Source organism: Podarcis muralis, chromosome 2 (genome assembly GCF_964188315.1).
Source record: "Podarcis muralis chromosome 2, rPodMur119.hap1.1, whole genome shotgun sequence".
Taxonomy (NCBI): domain Eukaryota; kingdom Metazoa; phylum Chordata; class Lepidosauria; order Squamata; family Lacertidae; genus Podarcis; species Podarcis muralis.
In genome coordinates this window covers 87866656-87883520 of record NC_135656.1, presented here as the reverse complement: position 1 = coordinate 87883520, position 16865 = coordinate 87866656, and the positions used below count along the sequence as shown (strand labels likewise).

At 41.4% G+C, this 16865-nt stretch overlaps 1 protein-coding gene across 5 annotated transcripts in view; it reads right to left on the bottom strand.

The window, feature by feature from the left end:
- Positions 1-16865, bottom strand: part of TMCC1 (transmembrane and coiled-coil domain family 1) — a 108782-nt gene that overhangs the window by 33127 nt on the left and 58790 nt on the right. Inside the window, exon 1 of one of the 5 annotated variants that reach the window (XM_028719284.2) lies at positions 3885-4033. The exons of the other annotated variants lie outside the window; for them this stretch is intronic. Within the exon in view, the coding sequence (XP_028575117.1) occupies positions 3885-3914 (30 nt within the window). The 5' untranslated portion in view covers positions 3915-4033. Of the gene's footprint in view, positions 1-3884; positions 4034-16865 lie in introns of those variants that run through there. 5 annotated transcript variants of the gene reach the window in all.

Here is a 16865-nt window from a genome sequence, read left to right as displayed (position 1 = left end):
CCCAATTCTATCTACTTTCTTTGCTCCATTTAAAATGGCTTATAATTGTCCCCACATTTGGGGAATGCACTCCTAGCAGTCCACCTCCCCCTTGTATAGTATCCAAAATATGCATTTAAGAAGTTCAAATATGCATTAGCTCAAATTACAATGCATATAAACTTGGCCAAACTAGATATTTAGTCAAAAGCAGCCTTGAGAAGTTGCAACTGGAACAATAGCATAGGAAAGAGGTGGATCCTTTTGTCCTCATCAGATATTTTAATGCTCAAAATAGCCCCCACCCAAGCTTCTTTTCCCCTTTAAGGGTACAAAACACACTTTACCAATCAATACACTGAATAAATCAAGCTTGCTTTACATATCCTGCTTGGCTATAGTTTAGCCTGCAGAGGGCACTCTAGATGAAGATAAAACATTGCATTTGTGAAATCTGTATTCATAGATGGATTGTGAATTTTTAGATCAATCTCTTATCTTAGATTGCCACAAACACAAATGTTAATGCACACTTATTTATATTATGAATATTTACACGATTAGAAATGTGTGGATCAAATAAATTTTACATGAATCAATTTATAGGTAATTTTAAACATGCTGGAAACATTTTAAAGATGTTCATACTTGCAGTATTAACGAAAATGATGTTTCTAGTTGTGAAAACACGTTTTGCTCTGGAATGAAAAGGGGGGGGAGGGAAGTGACACGATGCTAGAAAAAGCAAAAATCCATTTAAAGAAAGCCCCTAATGTACACAGCACTTGTTATTTATTTTAAGGATGTACACCACATTTCTCCACTTCCAAAATGAAAGCACTCAGATGCTTATGCAACACCAAATTTTAAAAAAAATCTATAAAATACAAAAAGTAGCACTTAAAAACACTGCCATTCTTTATATGCAATATACATTTTTTGGGGGGGGGGGAATGCATGTCATTTCAGAACACTGTATGACCCACTCTACTAACAGCAAATATATAAATCCCTCTCCACTAACACCAAATGTAACCTAAATCTTTACATGTGTAGCATTTATGAGCTAAAGCAATAATTCAGCAAGAGAAATATGTCTATTCAGATTCCAGTTCACCCAGGGGTTTAGCTCAATCTTCATGTTGCACTGTGATTTTTGGGTGAAGTGCAGTATACAAACTGAGTAAATAATAAATAATTATAATTATAAAGCCAGGCCCTAAACAAATCCTACTGCTTGTTGCTAACCACCTCATCTGGAGAGAAGAATTGTAGATACTTGCAGCTGTAGAAATGAATAATGAATTTGGTGTTGTTAGGATAAGCAACTGTACTACTGATTTCAGGGTCAGCCCTAACATTACGTGGGATGAGGCAGCTACCTCAGGCTGTGTATGCTGGAGGGCAGGAAGCAACAGTAAGGTGCTGGAGGATGGAGCTGTGGCCTGCCTTGAGCCCCTAAGCTAGCCGCCTGTCCTCAAGTGCAGTGATGGATGTTGTCCCTTCAGTACGTGAGATCCAACTGCCAGCTTGGGTGGTTTTTATCCATGAAGCAGGGCATTCGCAACAAGCAGCAAAACAATTTGACAGATATGAATATAAGAGATGAAGTATATGCCCTACATAAATTGGGCTGATGGCAAAATCAACTTCTAAAAAAATGCCAGGGTGTGTGGCCGGTATATTGTAGGGACCACGAGGGGAAAAGAGACGCAACATGCCTGTGTGGTGGGTGCCTTCTTCACAGGTCCAGAAATTTAGACAACTGCAGTACAGTACTTTGTTTCTACACAACCAATATTGCATCACCACTACCTGGCCCTTAAGATTCCTCACAATGGAGGCTGCAAGCATTAAGAACAGGCCATTGGAGTCCCACAACATTGGAGTCCCACTGGATCAGACAAAGGTCCACCATTCTGCTTTACCTAGTGGCCAACCAGGTGCCTCTAGAAACCACAACAATGCACCTAAGCACAATACTTAGGAGAGGAAGTTATAGCCACTTATACGGGTGGAAATGCAACCAATATACTCAAGAACATCACTGAACCAGCTGAACTGCTTCCTGGCAGGACAGGATGAAAGAACAGGTTGTGCCACTTCCAACAGACTTGCCAATTGTAACCTGCTCACTTTATTCCACAGAACTTAGTGGGAGCCACTGAGAATCAAATTCCTGTCTGCCAGGTTTTATTTATTATTATTATTTATTAATTGCATTTATATCACACTTTTTCCTCCAAAAAGCTCAAAGTGGTGTACGTAATTGATCTCCCCCCCATCAATCCCCACAAGAACCCTTGTGACTGAGAGGCAGTGACTGGCATCACTTTATGATCATGCTAGAAAACAAATGTCAGAGAATCAATGATGTCTTATGAATAAATAAGAGTGTTAGGCTTTGACAAGGGAGACTTGGGTTAAAATCCCACAGGACCACAAAATTCACTGGTCTTGGGCAAGTCACTAATAATCAGACTAATCTGTTTTGGAGATGTTTGTTGTATTACAGTTACCTTCTCCCAATTTAATCTCTTACTACCCATCTTTAATTTGCAACGATTATGCATTGTATTTTAACTACCTATCACTCATTCCACAGCAAATGAAAGGAACTTTAAATGCTCTCTATTTTCACTGTTTAAGCCCCAACAAAGCAGCTCTGTTCTGGGAACAAGAGCACAGAGAACAAATACAGTATGTCATTCTCTTATTTTCATTCCTATGGATTTCTTATTTGAAACTACTCCTCTATCCCCCCCCCCCATTTTTTTGCATCTCCTGATACAACTGGTAGCTGGCTTTAAAGCTGCACAATGCCACAAGCCACTGAACTTTTATAACCTCTGAGCAAACAAACTGTGATTCAGCCATGCTGACAAAAAACAATCAAATAAACCAAAACTTTCTGCAAACTCAAACAACAAGGAAAGAGTAACCATAGGACAAAGGAAATAAATTCTCTCTGAGGTGGGAGGTGGGAGGATTTGTTAAGTTCATTCAAATGGCTGTGTTAAGGAATATTAACAGACCTAACGTAAGTTGATTAGGAAACCAACTTTTACTATATTAAGAGCAGTGAGGACCAAACATTCCAATTTCATAATCAAAGTACCTCATTCCATATTTGCCTGTTAATACTACCAATAAATGCACGATCTAGATAGACAGAAGAGAGGCAAACTCTGTTTTAACTAAAATATAAATGCTACTCAATGACAAACCTGTGTTTTACCCTTCTGAAATTCTAACATGTTCATGCAGATTGAATTTCAGTTTGTTGCTAAAGCAAAGACTGACCTCAAAGCCCTAAGGGGGGAAATCACTTTGCATAACTACAAACAGCTCTAATGAGGATGAAAAGGGACAAGAACCTTTTGTATTATGATTTATTTCATAGAAAAGGGCAGCTTTATGATGCCCAATTATTCTTCCATCATAAAAAGCAAGCAAAAAAATGTGCACAAACACACCGTTTATTACTGGCACTATTTATATGACACAAATGGATCAAAAAGCAACCACCATAAAACCATTTCAAGTCCATCTCATTACAGTTCCAAAACAGACCAAGCAGGCATGCACAACAGAAAAGGTATGGCTAAAGTCATTCATCCAAGCCTCACACTTTCCAATCCTTCTACATGATGAATATGGTTTATGCCTGCTATATATTTCTGATATATTTCATGCTCTCGATCAGCCTGGATAACCAGGACTTTAGTGTAAGTCTACGACAGAATGCACAAAAATAGCAGACAGCAGCTATTTCAAAAATGAATGGAGCATCTTTTGAAGGAATGCTTCATTGCATGTATTCAATGCCTATCTGCATGTTGAGCTTTCTCTCACTAGAACTTTAGCAAAAGCACCACTAAAGAAGGGAGGGTAACAAAACATACTGTATCAGAAGAGGATGTCGAGGTTTCCATGCTGGCTCTGAAACAAGCAAAAGAACGTGCAGTAAAGCCGAAGGCTTCTCCCTAGCTTGAACATGCTGTCCTAGAGAGTAAGGTTAAGCAGAATGTTGCTCTAGCCTTGTTAGACTGAATTCTGTCCTGCCAATGCAGTATGAATAGAATATGAAGCAGGGGCACCCTAGGCATGTTGGCAGAGCTCTGAGTGGATGTTCCAGAAAGAGAGGGCGACTCCTAACAAGCAAACTGCTCTGTGTGTCACATGAACAATCTTCAGCTGTGTCACGAAGCCCACTAAAAATATTCCCAGCCTCTGACAGAGAAAAACAAAGCTGGAGTTCCTTTTTTTTGTAACAGAACTGCAAGCAAGGATGATTTCTTCCTTACAGATATAGGAAGAACAACAACACATTTCTTTTTTACCCAAACGGAAGGCAAAAAAGCTACACCACAGACTAATTACATTTTAGCTTTCATAGTGGTGACTTGGAAACAGCTCCCCCCATCCCATATGAACATACCTGCCTCCATCAACACCCACACTTGGAGTTCTGGGTTTCTGTGTCTCCATCTTCTAAAAGATGTTAAGTGGTAATTTGGGGCAGTGGCATCAAAACTATGCAACTCTCTCCATAGGGAAACTTACTTTACTTGTCCTTTGATGGCCTCATGATAGCAGGCTACCTTATCTTCTTTTTAAGAGAGCCTTTGAACTTGCCTGAGTGATCTTTCATGATAATTTGACTGTTGCATTTATTATTAACCCTCCATACACACTGGCTGTGTTAGCACATCATGTTATACCAGGGGTCATAGCCCCTTTTGGCTCATAGGCACATCTGCAAACTGGATAAGCTGTCATAGGCACCCCCGCCACCCTGCAACTAATCACATACTGAAACCTGGTCTATTGGCTAAAACAGACTGCTTCTTTCAAGCCTAATTTCATGGGTGGGAGGGGTGTGGTGGGGAAGTGGCTCTGTGGGCACAATGGAAGGCCTCTCTGTACACACATGCAGGTACCATGCTGGTAACCCCTGCAGTAAACCATAGTTAACATTTGACTATGGTTTAGTGTGAAGGAGTAGTACATTGGGGCATGTTGCTCAAAAGTATCTGCTTTGGCCTTACCTGGGCCACAAGGAACAAACCAGAAGGTTTTGCTTCCTTGCAAACAAACCATGAGTGGTAGCCAAAGTCTTTTTAGAGAAAACTACCTGGAGTTTAGACGACACAACATGCCAAGGTTTGCTGCTCCTGAGATGGCAATGGATTTTGTGATGTATCTACCAGCAAGCTGCACATTCACATTCACTATAATAATTCACAGGACCTCGGTTTATGAGAGCTTTTTTGCAAGGATTTTTTTTGCCTATGCAGCTAGTGACAATGAATCAAGCTTGTTAAATTTGACCACTTCAAGATCAGAGCAGCTTCCATCTCCTTCTAGAACAATATTTTTAGCCAGTGTCTATTCTTGTTAGATCAGAAAACCATGGTGAGGATTGATGAACCTGCTTCTCCATCCCATACCCAAATAAGAGTAATGCTTACTGCCAAGTCTTCAGGAACAAATTTAAAGGCACAAGTGTTTAGTTTACTTTTTTCCCACTTTTTAAAAAAGCATTTAACACAGTTTACAAAATTTAATATGTTGCAACAGAACAGACACAGGAAAATAAATACCAACAATCCAGAATATAAAATTAGCGCCAGCCAGATTCTTGGTACTGTTCTCTATATTCGTAGTGTTCTCTTTTGAAGATTTCTAATTTCTAATGTTTTTCACACATACCTATGTTTTCAACTCAACTGGTCATTCAATTTCATCATGATTTCACAGAATGACAAAGGATTCATCTGGAGCCCAGAAATCAGGACTACCTTATCACTGTTCAAAAAAACAGCCATCAACAGGTTTACCACAACTATCAGTCAATCACCCATTCCCACCACCCTTCTGAGTAATACCCCTCCCCACCCTCTCACTATATATATGAGTCTGGTAACTTCTGTTTCAGTGTATCTGAAGAAGTGTGCATGCACACGAAAGCTCATACCAGTAACAAACTTAGTTGGTCTCTAAGGTGCTACTGGAAGGAATTTTTTTTATTTTCTTTCGACTACAACAGACCAACATGGCTACCTACCTGTAACTAAAAAAGATGACTTTTTAAAAAGACCACTGAATTTAGAAGAGATGTTTTGAATTCAAGTATAGTAACACATATCATGCAAGCACTCATTCAGTTCAGCTGCTAAATTTTGAACTCTCAATACTGAAACAATGTTAGAAACATCCACACTCAAACAAATCAGGAAAACACCTTAAAAACAGCCTTCTCAAGTTAAAGAAGGGTTCCTTAAGTTGTCTGAAGCAGAACTAATTCTACATCAGCAGATGGAGCTCTAGTCTAAGGGTGGGATTCAATGCTGCACTAAGGAGCTCAATTCAGGCATTGCAAGCATTTCTGCTTGCCAGATGGAACAATCTCCCCCCTCCTCACACTGTGTGCTGTTCTGAGGTTTCTCCCAACCCTCCCAAACAGATTTCAGGAGGGGCAGGAAGACTCCTGTTAGAGGACTCACTGTGCTGGCTTCTCCTAGTGCAACAACTTAGTTGCATTCAACCCCCACTATTCACTGCCTCCACCTATGTAATTGTTCCTTTGCGTAATTGTTAAATCTCAGTGTAATTTATTGTCCCTTTTGTTAATGTAATGTGCACATATATGGCTCAATACCCAGTAACAATACTAATGGGAATAAAAGGCACACATCATTTCAGAATTTGCATAAGAGGCCTTACTGAAAGGCTCTAAGGCTCCCAAAAGAAATAAGATTATTATTAATCATGCAAGAAGCCTTTAAAATAGGTGTGGCTTAATAAAAATAAAAATAATCTTTTCAACAAGCAATAAGCAAGGTGTACAAGTTCTATACTATCAAGCTTATTCTTGATCTGTAGCTAAAAAATACTTTGTCTATTACAGATCAAATACAACCCAGGAACACGTGATCCAACCAAAGTAAAACTTTCAGTTCCTTGATCACAGAGTTAAAGCACATATGGGTCTTCCATTAAAATCAATCAAATTTAAAATGTTCAGCCAACTGTAATAAATCCAATGCACTTATGACAATGTAAACATAGAAACAAAGAACATAGAATTGTAGAAAAGACTCCAACCCCCTGCAATGCAGGAATATGCAGTCATCCCATACAGCAGGCATGTTCAAAGTCTGTTTTGGGGGCCTAATGTAGCCCCCATGGCAGTATATGTCCTGGGATAAAATTCTAAAAAAAACAACTCAGCAACTTCAATCCTAAAAAAAAGCTCAACAGCTTGGTCGGCCCTCATGCATGTTCACTTGTTCACTTCATCAAATCTGGCCCTCTTTGAAAAAGGTGTGGGCACCCCTGCAATACAGGGATCGAACCAGCAAACTTGGGCATTATCAGCATCACACTCTAAACAACTGAGCTATTCAGGCTCTTCATCACAGACATCTTCATCACAGAGTTTGACGGGGGGAAACCCTTAAAATTAGTTCAAATGACTAGCTAAATACTGGCCACACATTTTAAAAACAATTTATTGGAATTAATCCTGCAATAGGTTAGATACATATTATACACTGGTTTTATTTATGACAACTAGTTTGCCAGAACACACAATTTAAATTTGGTACGAACAGGTAGACAAATTCTAGCCATCTGTATTAACCAAATCTTTACTGGAGACTCTGTTTTTGCAGCAGTGTGACAAAATAAAAAATACACTTTAACACAATATAGCCTTCTACTTCTGGCTTTGCCTCCATGTTAAGGAAGTAGATATGAAATAATAAAGAAAAGTGTATTTCAACCAATAAGCTACCCTACGCTGGATGCCTTCCAGGACAGATCGACAGAGTTCACACCAAGCATGAACCCAGACACCTATTCCCTTCAAAATTAATCACTGCACCCCTCTTCACAATAATTTTATTTTGAGTCTTTTACAGCTGATTGCTTATGAAGATCCTATCACAACTTTACCTAATACTCTGTATCTGACTATCACATCATTTTCACTACCAAAAGGTACTGAGGAAGCAGGAACCCTTTCTCAAAAAGCCTTGTCTCCAAACTAAGGTATCAGATACAAGCCTCCTCAAGTTACTATACTATTAGTTAAAAAATTCCATCTGGTTAATTAGGGCTGTTAGACTGGAGGGATGGAACAGCTTGCAACAGAGCTGCACAGAGCTACAGTAAAAGTTTTTGCACCAGAGCACATACTAAATAATTTGTGGTGAATTTTGAGCCATTTGTAAAGTCATCATTACTTCGATAAAAACATATATTCTATAGGGAACTTCCTTTCGGCTGTTCTAGAAAGAGAGTTGGGAACAATGTACGTTAACAGATGCTTACTTATGGACAATAGTTTTTTTCCTGCTGGCACATACACTATTTTCTTGCTTTCACCAACAGTCTATAGCAGTTAGAGGGGAGGGACTAAACATCCCCATTCACCTGTGCTGTCCATAAATTAAGCAGGCATTTATTTAACAGAACTAGTAAGAAATCTTGCACTGACAGTAAGTGATGGCTGGAGTAGAACTTACATGATTATTCAAATATTAATTAAGAAACGTAAGCAGAAACTTATGAAATATATATATCAATAAGGATGAATAGTTCACGTAAGGCAGAATTTGGAAAACAAGAAACACATTTGCCAAGATATTCATTTGCAGCTAGAGCTTTCTGGCCAAATGTTAAGCTAACTTTATTCCCAAGTGCAGCACAACCCCCAAGGGAAAGATGAATTGAAACAAACAGCAGGGTATGAAACAGTAAGAGAGAGGTGGAAATAATACACATTAGAAAGGCCAAACTTGACACATTTTAAAAAAGTTATTAGAATTTGTAGTTTCTAGTGACAGCTTTATTAAAATATATATTCATGCAGCTGCAGCAGACCCACTTCCACATTCCATTTATGAGGTATATGACTAATGTTGCCAACTTTTCAGGCAAAGCTCCTGTATCTTTAACAATTGCCTCACATACAAAAATACTGGAAGAGAAATTGTCCCACAGAGAAAAGTGATGCAATCCTTAGTGGGTGAGGCTTGGGACTGCAGTCTGCAGCTGAGCTTTCCTGCTACATTCTGCATATTGGATCTCTGTTAAAAAGGCATAGGAGCCATTCCAAAACTGTAATTTGGGCTAGCATATTGGAGACTCTGCTTGAGTGCCTGAGCTCTGGAATGAGCTCACTTTGCAATTTAGCATTTATTAACTGGACTTTTATTCTCATGGACAACAGAGGCAACAAATGCAAATGAACTGGCTGCCCAGTTCTTCAGCTGCCCAAATTTTGCTGAGACAATCCCAAATGTAAAACTCCTTTCTCAGGGAAACACTCCCCGCCCCCAGTCTCCAATAGTCCTCATTTGCCTATGATAGCTACTGCTGAAGCCCAGAGTAGAAACACAAAGAGGTTTCCTACTAGAGTTGTATTCTTGGTATTATTTATTTACATCAGTTTATTATATAGGATTACATGTGGGGCTGTAAACTTAGTGACCGGGCACATGCTTTGCATACAGAAAGCCTTGGGTTTAATCCAGAGCAGGTAGGGCTCACATCTTACTCTCTCCCCTTCCAGTGTGGCTGCAGACGAGTTTGGAAGCTTTTACTTCCACTTCAGATGAACCACACAGCTTGCTGTGTCACCTGAACCCAAACTGCAATTAAGACTAACTGGTAAGTGGAAAACTAATCAACCATAATTTACAAAGCTGATTTGTTTCCACTAATCAGTTTAAAACTAACAACAATTTAGAGTTTGGACAACACACTACATTGTGGTTAATCTAAACAGGAGGTCTAAACTTCCAATCTCCGTTTTATGGTTGTGCTGGAGGAAGAGAGGGCCATTATGTCTTATACATACATACATAATTTTATTTATTTCCTACCTTTCCACAGTTCAAACATGCTCAAGGTAGATTACAACATGAAAAAATATGTAATAACGTAACAAAATTAGTCATAAACAATAAACAAAACATTAAAAATACACAACCAAACTGAAAAATTTCCACATAAATCACAATAATATATATAATAAAGATCAAAAAAAGAGCATTAACAACACCAACACCCCCCACAGCCAAAATCCCCCAAACAACACCCCAGCCCAAGAGTCAATTCAGCAGCCTCAGCTACATATTTGTAGCTGGAGTCAGTTAGGGCCCCATGCCCCCAGGTGAGGTGGAAAAGGCCTACAAGGCAGGGAACAAGTTTTCCAGGACTCACAGGCAAGTTATCTTATCCTTGTGACACTAAACCATGACTTAGTGCTACATGCAGGCTTGTGTGCCATCTGGAGCCAACTGCTTGCCTGCACTTTTAGTTTCCATTTTCAGCTTGTGGCCCATTTGAATCTAGACCAGGCTTCCTCAAACTTGGCCCTCCAGATGTTTTTGGCCTACAACTCCCATGATCCCTAGCTGGCAGGATGATAGGAACTGTAGTCTCAAAACATCTGGAGGGCCAAGTTTGAGGAAGCCTGATCTAGACTGTGTTGCCTACATCACACCAGATGGTTGAGCTCACCCACCCATGCATAGTCCTCATGTTTAAATATGTTTGCTCATGTTTGCTGTCTCATCAGCAAAGCATAGGAGGGTATGTCCATGTAGGGTTTGTGGAGAACATCTATAAATAATATGGTTTCTAGTTCGGAATTCCAGTGGATTTGGATTATTATTATTATTTGGTCTTTATATAGTTGTGACTTGACAGAGGGTAAAGGAAAAAGTGGTAGGAAACAGGCAAAGATGGCACAGCAAAGAGCCCTAGCTCTTAAGTAAGGCATAAAAGAAGATTGAAGGGGAAGGGGGAAGGAAAACACCTGGCATTTTAAAATAAGACAGCTCCAACTCACCTCTCTTTTTTCAGGGTTGGTCTGCATGGCTTTTAAATACAGCCTCCTTCTGTTCCTCCAGTCCTCTTCTTGGCATAATTATGCCTGTATCTACATTGCTGTATTAAAATTCCCAGCCAATGTTTCAAAGCACATCCTTGTTCTGCACTACAGAAGTAGCTGAATTGTTCAAGAAGAACATATAGCTACAGTGATCAGTCTCTAGAGCAAGGTTGCCAGACATCCCTAGTCCTGAAGGGTTTGACTCTCTTGTCACTCTCTCACTGTTACATATATCACCACTCTGAAAATCATAAAAGCTTTAGCCGTTGCTTTTGTTGAAAAAAGACAGAAAGAAAAACGATACAAATATATGTACCGGGGCTGTGTGCTATCCATTTCAAATTCTGAGCTTAAGAACCTTTAATTCGGAACTCCTCTTTTCAGCAACTGTTTTTGTTTTGTTCCTTTGTTTGGATTGTTTTTAATATAAATAGATCAAGGATGGTGGGATTAATGGGAAGGTGGTTTTAAGTGGGGCGGAAGATGAACGGAAACTAAGGCAGGGAGTGGAGAGAAACAAACAGCTGAACAGGATATGGAAGACTTGATTTATTGGTTAGTGAAAGTCACGCCTTGTCTTCCTTTCCCTCTAACTTCTTACTTGTCAAGATATAACATTAGCAGGCCTCCAATATTTTCTCCACAATCAAAGTCTAGATACATTTTGGAAAAACTCTTAGGATGCCAAATTATGTGCTGAATATGAGATTCTTAAGAGCGGAGTCACAATCTCACACTTGCCAAGTTACATATATGACCCTCTAAATTTTGACTGTGATTTATAGAAGAAAAGTCTTTTTGAGTTTACTTATCTTTTACAGTATTAGTATTCCACCAAAAGAAACGTCATTAGAAGTTAAGAAATCAACTGCTTCTGAAAGACCTGCCCTTCAAAGACAGAGCTTCACTGGCCAATTCAACTTAACAAATGAAAGCAGGGGCTCTTTACAAGCCACCAAAATATAAATCAACTTGTCTCCTTAGGATATACAAGAGTAAACCTATCACTTACTGAAAAGGAAAAGCAAGGGAGAGAGCTCTTAAGTGTAATTAGGCATAAAACATGTTTAAGAACTCAAGCCAGCAGCCTAAACAGTAGCAACCTAGGTCCATGGAGGCTTTGAAAGAAGCAGAATGGCATCTCCCAAGAGGTGGATTATGCATAAAAGGAGAACAGCAGTTTGAACATACACAAGTTGTTTCATGCAATTAGACAGCAGATTGGAAAGGGGTGATATGTGATATTGGCAGAGTTGCAGTGAATATGAGTGAATGATGATACTTCATGTGTGCAAAGGGCACACCTGTGCTGCAATCTCATTAAGAACTATCTTGTTCTGTTCTCAAAGCACCCCAAAGCTAACATGGAGCAGGATGAGCTTGTTAGAGGTTTGAGTCAGCTTCTAGCTGTTTGACATCCATCTGTCTTGGGAGACAATGGAGCAGTGCACCTTTGGGGGTGAAGTCATAAGGGTACCAAGTAGGCAAATGTGGTACAGTTGTCAGAGAGCTGGACTAGAATGAGGGAGACTCAGGTTGAAAATCTCACTCCACCATAAAGTTCACTGGGTGACCTTGCACAATATTCTCTCACAGCCTAACCTGCTCCACAGGGTTGATTTGAGGATAAGATTGGGGGGAAACTACCGTATTTTTCACCCCATAGGACGCACCGGCCCATAGGACGCACCTAGCTTTTTTGGGGGGAAATAAAGGGGAGAAATTTATTTCCCCCCCCCCAGGTGCGCTGCACTAATTCCGAAGCTTGGGGCGTGCTGAGCTCAGCGCACCCCAAGCTTCTGGGTGCCGGCAAGGTCTCCGCTAGCCATGGGAGAGCCGCGCGGCTCTCCCACGGCTAGCGGAGCGCTGTGCAAATCCCGAAGCTTGGAGCATGCGGAGCTCAGCGCGCCCCAAGCTTCTGGGTGCCGGCAAGGTCTCCGCTAGCTGCGGGAGAGCCACGCGGCTCTCCCACGGCTAGCGGAGCGCTGCGCTAATCCCGAAGCTTGGGGCGTGCTGAGCTCAGTGCGCCCCAAACTTCTGGGTGCCGGCAAGGTCTCCGCTAGCCGTGGGAGAGCCACGCAACTTCGTGCGGCTCTCCCACGGCTAGCGGAGCGCTGCGCTAATCCCGAAGCTTGGGGCGTGCGGAGCTCAGCGTGCCCCAAGCTTCTGGGTGCAGGCAAGCTCTCCGCTAGCCCTGGGAGAGCTGGGTCTCCCACGGTTAGCGGATAGCTTCCTGAAGCCTGGAGAGCGAGAGGGGTCGGTGCGCACCAACCCCCCTCGCTCTCCAAGCTTCAGCGAAAGCCTGCATTTGCCCCATAGGACGCACACACATTTCCCCTTCATTTTTGGAGGGGGAAAGGTGCGTCCTATAGGGTGAAAAATACGGTATATATGCTACCTTGAAGGAAAAGTGAGATATAAATGTATATGCCTACTGGAGTCCAGCTTCCAAGCAGATGGGAAGCTCTCATTTATAGTTCATGTGGTCACTCTACTAGAGGCAGCTGTAATCCTGTTGAGGCTTTCTCTATGGAAATGGCTTGGAGGTTACTTTCATTAGTTCTGCTCAAACAGTAGCTTGTGTGTAGGAGCACACGTTTGTACTTGTAGTGGGTGCGAAGACTGGTGCAACAAGAAAGTCAATTTAAATTGTGAGGGCAAAGGGAGAAAACACTTATTTGAAGCTATGCCTTTACAGTGGTGCCTCGCAAGACGAAATTAATCCGTTCCGCGAGTCTCTTCGTCTTGCGGTTTTTTCGTCTTGCGAAGCGCGGCTATTAACGGCTTAGCGGCTTTAAGAAAAAGGAAACAAACTCGCAAGAACTCGCAAGACATTTCATCTTGCGAAGCAAGCCCATAGGGAAATTCGTCTTGCGGAATGACTCAAAAAACAGAAAACCCTTTCGTCTAGCGAGTTTTTCGTCTTGCGAGGCATTCGTCTTGCGGGGCACCACTGTACAATAATATATCTTTCTGATTTCTGTTGTAAAATGTACCTCAGACATATGCCAAAAGACACTAACCCACTTGAAGGATGAACAACTAATGAAAGCAACAAAAGATGATTGTGCATAGGCAATTTCTTGTTTTTTAAAAAGCCAGTATCATATTACAATCTATTCAACTTCTGATTTTTTTAAAATAGTGTTTTAAATTTCCAATGTTATAACAGAAGAAATAATCAGTACAGTGGAACCTTGGGTTGCAAACGTGATCCGTGCGAGAGGCATGTTCACTACCCGCAGCGTCACGTCTATGCGGGTAGCGATTTAGTGCTTCTGCGCCGAAACCTGGAAGTAACCCATTCTGGTACTTCCAGGTTTGGCGCGGTGCGCAACCCGAAAACACGTAACTTGAAGCATCAGTAACCCGAGGTACCACTGTATCTTGCTTAAAATGAGTTCTCAAAGGCAAGTACAAAGAAAGCCAATCTGAAGTCTTTGCATACAGATTATCCCAGGTGCAGCTTGTAACTGAATTTTCAACTGCAGAAAGACATTCTATACCAAGCCTTCCAGTCAAAACAAAGTGGGTATTTGGTTTCCACAGTGCTCAACAACCCTGTTCTACACACCAATGCAACTAATAATGTAGTGACATATACAGTACTGGACATTCATATCATGTCACTCAACCAAGGTTTTACACTAAGATTAATGGCAAAAATATTCAACTGAGGCCAATGGATCTGCCTTTTAGTAGTGACAATTAGGGCTTTACAGTGGTACCTCAGGTTAAGTACTTAATTCGTTCCGGAGGTCCGTACTTAACCTGAAACTGTTCTTAACCTGAAGCACCACTTTAGCTAATGGGGCCTCCTGCTGCCGCCGTGCCACCGGAGCACTTTTTCTGTTCTCATCCTGAAGCAAAGTTCTTAAGCTGAAGCACTATTTCTGGGTTAGCGGAGTCTGTAACCTGAAGCGTATGTAACCCGAGGCACCACTGTACTAAATTTCCAAAATAATTACGACCCATTATATATAAACAACATTTCTTCCAGCTTATAATTGAATTGCAGGGATCTTGTATTTTCCCAGCCCTGGGGTTTTGTTCCTAGGAAGAAGTGACTTTCTCCAAGCTGCATATCCTTTGCTTCTGCAATGCTGTGCGGGCATGTTACATTGGCACTTGTCATTAATGACATCACAGCAATACCCAGGGAATAACAGCCACCTCTCCCTCCAGCAAGCTTACATCATTTTATGAACTTTTTGAAACGTTTACATACTTGTTGGCTATGAATTGCTACACTGGGTTAACACAGCACTTCCCAGAGTTAGTTTAAAACAACGCTTCATCTCTCTTTCTCGCTATGTCATCATTTCAAAAATACTTAGAGTAAATTTTTTTTGAAATGTTAAGAATGTAGGAGCAGCAGCCCAAAGGCCCAACGTCCAGTTCTCACAGTCCAGATAAATGCCTGTGGTAAGTCTCAAAGCAGGAACTGAGAGCACCAGCACTCTCCCCATTTGTGATTCTCAGCACATGAGAGGCACACTTCCTCCAACAATGGAGGTAAAACAGGCATCATGGCTAGTAGCTATTGATAACCTCCTCCTCCATGGAATTGTTGAATCCTCTTATAAAGCCAACCAAGTTGGTGTCTGTGCATTCATTCTATTTCATATAAAAATATTGGTCTTCCCACATTACGAGGGAATGTGGTGCTGTGTTAATCAGAGCTAAAATACACTACAAAGGATATAAGACCAACTTGGGCCCCACATCTATTTATTGTGGAGGAATGTGTATTATGTAGGGGACAGTTTATCTACTATGTGGTCTTCTGAAGGCCCATGTCCAAAACCGATTCCCATTTTGGAGGGCTGTTCTAGTTTGCAATGAGACTTTTGCCATTTGCCCTACCAACACTATTAGTGCCCCTCTGTGCACAGCCATGGAATTATCTTAAGTCTGTTGAAGCTCCCTCACACTTTAAAGTTTAAACAACAGTTATGTCTGCTGCAGGAAATACCACCTCTGATACAGCAGGACAAACAGAAGAAGCCAGACATTCTCTCTCAGTCTAATCTACCTAACAGTTGTTGTGAGGATAAAAGAGTGAGGGTCCATGCACTCGCTTGGAAGTTCTTGGAGAATAGGCAGGAAATAAACATGATAAATGAAATGTACTGGAATGTGTATAATCTACACAACTGATGTAGAAAAGGCTGGTGTAGTTAGGACAAATGCTACTGTTGTATGAAATGGCCCTTAGGCTCTCAGTATTGGTAGGCACATTTGCTCATCTATGCCCATCACTATAAGGTAAAGGTAAAGGTACCCCTGCCCGTACGGGCCAGTCTTGCCAGACTCTAGGGTTGTGCGCTCATCTCACTCTATAGGCCGGGAGCCAGCGCTGTCCGCAGACATTTCCGGGTCACGTGGCCAGCGTGACAAAGCTGCATCTGGCGAGCCAGTGCAGCACACGGAACGCCGTTTACCTTCCCGCTAGAAAGCGGTCCCTATTTATCTACTTGCACTTAAGGGTGCTTTCGAACTGCTAGGTTGGCAGGCGCTGGGACCGAGCGACGGGAGCGCACCCCGCCGCGGGGATTCGAACCGCCGACCTTTCGATCGGCAAGTCCTAGGTGCTGAGGCTTTAACCCACAGCGCCACCTGCGTCCCTGCCCATCACTATAAGCTCTCACTAAAGCTACTTGCAAAAGTTGTACTACTGAACCTGTATTGTGCTGTTAGTCTACCACTACAGCACACAAGGAAAACAGTAATTTGAAGAGGCTATGAAAGCAGCTGTGATTGCAGCACCCTATGTTTAATGCATGATTTCTGTCTGTGCATATTTTGTTTTCTTGTGATATAATTTGTTCCTCTCTTCCATTTGGAAGGGCTTTAAGAGATAGCTTGAGGCTACACCACTTCTTAGAGATGTCATAAGCAATTATTTATATCTAATACTCAGCCACAAAAGTGTAATCAAGTCTCAATAAAGATGCATTACTGGCGCACTATGTGC